At 38.9% G+C, this 4882-nt stretch overlaps 1 protein-coding gene across 1 annotated transcript in view; it reads right to left on the bottom strand.

The window, feature by feature from the left end:
- Nucleotides 1-1546: 1546 nt before the first annotated feature.
- Nucleotides 1547-4882, bottom strand: part of LOC119412408 (protein shisa-5) — an 18865-nt gene continuing 15529 nt past the window's right edge. The window contains exons 4-5 of the mRNA XM_037679408.1: nucleotides 2952-3179; nucleotides 1547-2700 (exon numbers count right to left, since the gene is read on the bottom strand). Of these exons, the coding sequence (XP_037535336.1) occupies nucleotides 2420-2700; nucleotides 2952-3179 (509 nt within the window). The 3' untranslated portion in view covers nucleotides 1547-2419. The remainder of the gene's footprint in view (nucleotides 2701-2951; nucleotides 3180-4882) is intronic.

Raw genomic sequence — 4882 nt, 5'->3', positions numbered from 1 at the left:
CCAAGACTTTTTTCCATCTGAGTGCAGACTACCGTACACGTCGCATCGCCATTCAAGTTGCATCAGTCCAAATATGTCTAATAAAATGGAAAAAAAATGTTGCTCGCCGTATAAGTTGCATCTATTATGCATCACCACTGACCACCCAGAAACGTTGGCCGGTGTTGTGCCAAAAGGCAGCCGTTTATGATTAGTTTATTAACAAGAATTTAACAAGATTAACATTTAAAAACAATTATTTGTTTGCTCAAAATTATAGTAAATGTGTCTCAGTTGAATTTTTCCTTAATAAATGCACGTTAATGGTTAAATCAGCTACATTTCTCCTGGGTGGCGCGGCGAAATGCAGCTGATTTAACGTTTGCTCCAGTAATTCCAGAGCGAGACAAAGGTGGCTTATGGCAAGCAAAGTGTCACATTAATAGCCACTTTTACCTATTAATGAAATACTAGGCTTGACACAAGACTTGAGCACCCTTTAGTGGCTGAAAATGGTAGTGTTCAATATTTTCTATGTCAGAATGAATTAAATCATAAGATCTCGGTCAAAAATTGGGTTATAAATATGGGGAAAAAAACATAAGTGGCTTTGCAGTATAAGTCACAGGGCATGCTAATTTATGCAAAAAAGTGCAACTTATACAGCGAAAAGTATGGTAAACATTTCAATAAAGAAGAATCCATCCAAAGGGTCTGACTCAACCTTATTAGAGAGTCCGTCTCATTGTTTTTATTCTAAACCAAGAAAGAACATTAAGTCACAACTCTTCAAACGTTAAAATGGTCTTTTTCTTTTTAATGTATTCGCTGGTACTTTCTGTCCATTTGAGCTCAGAGCGGTTGAGAGCATGCATTTCACACATTGATCATTCTGTTCAAGGCAGAAAAATTAAACAACCAGAACATGAAATGAAAAAAAAAAAAAAAAACATTAAATTGTACTTAATGAAACTCTGTAAAAGTTGTAAACCAATTTTCAAAATATCAGCAAATGAAAAATATTTTTTGAGGAGTATGAATGGGGAAAAGGTTACATCTCCATTGGCATTATAAAAAAAAATAAAAAAAAGACAAGTGAAAACATGATGAAAAACTTGATGTAAATCAAGACTGACTAAATAAACTGACATCAGAAGGAAGCATGGCTATTAAGGCTCCTCAGAGACAAAAACCTGTCAATTCCCAAAGAAACAAAACATTTAGATCAACAATTTGCACCATAGCTGCTATCAGAATCAATCTCACCTGAATCACATGAAAAATGTCACTTTATAAAACTATTTAAGTTGTTTTGGTGAGCATACAAAAAGCAAAAATGGTGGTGTTTCAGCAACATTGACAAAGTGAACTATTAAATCTGTTCTAACAGAGGGAACTGTGAACAGGTGAGGGTGTGGGAAACAAATTGAAAACAGTCCTTTATAAATAAATACAAGCCCAAATGACAATCTTCTAGACGGAAAACTTAAACAATTAGAAATAAAATTAAATCATTTTAAAGTGCACTAAAAGCAAAACAACTTTGCTTTGAAGGCACAAAAGTTTTTTGCACTTCCATAAGCATAACACTTTTCCTTTACGGGTTTGACAAAATGTTTGTGAAACAGATATCGAAAAAAATCTTTTCAGGCAAAGCTGTCGATGTCTTTTGGACCATTTTGAAGAGAGATGAAAATGATGAATAAAAACAATAAAACTACTTTGTTTAAAGCCTGCTATGTATATGAGCACAAAAGTCAACCTGTGTTTGACTTGTTCCCTTTGAGTGTTTAAAATGAACCTGCTCGCTCAACACAAACTGTAAATGTGAGCTCCAGTCATCAACAGGTGAGTATTTGACCTGATTTCTTCCCAAATAACAAATATTGAAAGTGAACTATAAGAAGCTACACACATTTTAAAACGCTACCAAAAAAAAAAAAAAGGATGTGCTTACATGAAGAAATACAAAGTTTAAAGCACTTCTGTAAGACAGCAGCAGATATTTACAAGATGACTGGCACGGACGAAAACATCAAGTCTTGTCACTGAAGGAGAAACTTAAAGGCCACCAGGAAGATTTGAGGCGTTTTCAGAGAGCTGAACAGGTAAAACACATATTAAAAGCTTAAATCAAACACAGTGGTTTTATGTTTCATTTGACATGATGACAAAAATAGAGCCACGTAGAAACTGGCATTAGATAATCTAACCACACATATCCACTGCACGTCCATGTAACACGAGCCAAAAGGCTTCAACGCTTTCACTACTAAACGTAACAGACACTCAGCTTACATTCCCAAGTTTACCATCAGACTGAATGAAGCAAGATGTGGAATTTCTTATCTGTAATAATAATAAAAAAAAAACTTTTCCAGCCCTAGGTTCTTAAAATGTTGCTGTATGTTTGTGGCTGAAAATGCAGCACTGAGATCTTTTATCCCAATTTGGATGGAGCAAAAAAATCCGGGTTGTATGCAGGCTGGGCCAGGAAGTCCATCTGAGGGGGTGGAACATTTGGCTGCGGCTGGGCGGGCGGATGTAGAGGGTACGCTGGCTGTTCAGGGCCGTAAGCCGCCTGGCTGTAAGGCATCGGCTGAGGCGGGTAGGCAGGACCGGCTGGCATCGGCTGAGGCGGGTAGGAAGGACCGGCTGGCATCGGCTGAGGCGGGTAGGAAGGACCGGCTGGCATCGGCAGAGGTGGGTAGGAAGGACCGGCTGGAAATGGAAAAGAAAAAAATTCAACGTCTAAAAATATTTTAACCACGACTGTAGCTCCTTAACCCAAAGTAAAGTTTTTATTTTTAATTTTCTTTCTTCTAAAAATATCCAGACATAACCTAAGTATAGTTTAGCAGTGGTTAATCTTCATACACTTCTGCCTTTTGAAGCACCACTTTACTTAATGTTGCAGCATTTCTTCCAGAATTATTAATAGGAACAAGAGTGACGCGCTTTCGGATACTCACTGGCTTCCTGATACGTCGGTGGTGGTCCTGGAATAAACTGCTCTCCCTGGTAAGGTGTCGTAGGCATGCCTTGAGTTCCATAGCCAGGCTGCACTGGCATGGGCTGATGAGGTGGATACTGAACCCCCTGGTAGGACTGAGAAGGACCAGGCTCTGCAGTTGGCTGCTGTGGGTAGTGCTGAGGAGTGGTGGTAACCACCGTGGTGTGTGTGGTGGATGTTACCACAGCTGTGAGCAAAAGACACAAGTAATAATGAGAAATGTTAAAAAAACAAATCCTATGCAGGGTTTCATTAACAGGTACCGGCAGTATGGATGAAGAACTGTTGGAGGGACTGCCAGACAATGGAAACATTAACTAGCCATCAAATTAGTCATTAAACTAGTCAGAGAAATTAAAGCTATTTTAAATGAGAACAGATATAGTTAAACAAATGTGCAACTGCCCCCACTTTATATGACTATTTAAAAGGAGCTAATTTTGTGCAAAACCACTGACCCTACACACACACCACGTTTCACTTTAACTGTGATAAAAACCAAAACCTTACAACATTAAAAACAGAGAAGTCACGCGTTTGTTCCACAAAGACACAGCAGAAGTTTACTCTGACCACCACTTCTGCTTTTACCATTTAAATACAAACATAAGACTTGGACATCAGCTGAAACATCACATGAATTCAACAGTTTTATAGAAATGGTACGTTGATCTTCAGAATTTTATTTGGCAAGCATGAAGAATGCTTAAATTTCAAAGTTCATGCTCACTAGTCCAGGTAGAAAATTCAACAAAGTTCAGTCAGGTCATCTGGACGGTTGCTTTTTTTGTTGTTGAGATTTTTCGTCCTTCATCCAAAGGACTTAATCAGTCCGAGGAGCCACGACAAACTCAGCCCCACAAGCAGCACACTCACATAGTGGACCAACCAGTTTGCTGGTGATAATATGGTTTCTGGGGCCCGCCCTCTCCCCTGTCGACTCCTCAGAGGCAGCCACAGCCAAAGTGGTTCAAAACATCAAATGTATTTATGATTATTACTTTTTCTCAACAAGTACATTTTTCAGATTATTATTCCTTTGCTTTTTATTAGTGCTGGGCACGTCGTGTTAACTCAGCAAATGATTAACGCCAACATTTTTTTTTAACACGCGTTAATGCTGTTGGGTTTTTTCCTCCTTAATTTGTCCTCAGTGTTTATGAACACACACACAGACACAGACGGGGCTTAAAGTGCTTCCGCCGGGGGCCGGATTTCCAGTTCGAGAGCGAGACAGCCTGCCGATCCACCTCAACTTAACTTTAGTTAATAGACAGGGATTACATCCAGCTCGCGTTGTCTTGACCAATCACTAACAGTAAGGCGGGTCGTAGAAAAGCAGGCGTACGTATGCGGCTTCGTGGTCAAATCAAATCCACTGTAGAAGATGGAGTTAGTTACACGGAAACAAAAGTTTTACTGGAGAGCGCAATTAAAAACAAGTGGCGCTCTGCCTTCTCAAGTCTCTTGCACTGCCGCCTGGAGCCAATCGACACGTCAGAATGTGATGGTCACATGACAGATTTTAGTCATTCTAGCAGAGAAGACAACGCATTTCAGCGACTCCAAAAAACATGTGTGTGTATATATATATGTATATATATATATATATATATATATATATATATATATGTATATATATATATATATATATATCTATCTCAGCTACTCGGTTTTATTTTGTGTCAGAAGTACAGACTTTAAACGATACAGCTGTTTTTAAATTGTGTTGATTTGCCAAGAAAAACCAGAGTTATGATAAATAATCCATGCCACATCTTCTTTCTGAAAATCTTTATCGCATCTGAAGCGTGTTAGAGCAAGAAACTACAGCAAGACATGTTGAGCCGTCAGGGACAAAACACCCCCATCATCCCCCGCTTTCACCTC

Source organism: Nematolebias whitei, chromosome 7 (genome assembly GCF_014905685.2).
Source record: "Nematolebias whitei isolate Nwh7 chromosome 7, NemWhi1, whole genome shotgun sequence".
NCBI classification, from domain to species: domain Eukaryota; kingdom Metazoa; phylum Chordata; class Actinopteri; order Cyprinodontiformes; family Rivulidae; genus Nematolebias; species Nematolebias whitei.
The sequence above is the reverse complement of the archived record's forward strand: the minus strand, read 5'-3'. Positions and strand labels throughout refer to the sequence as shown.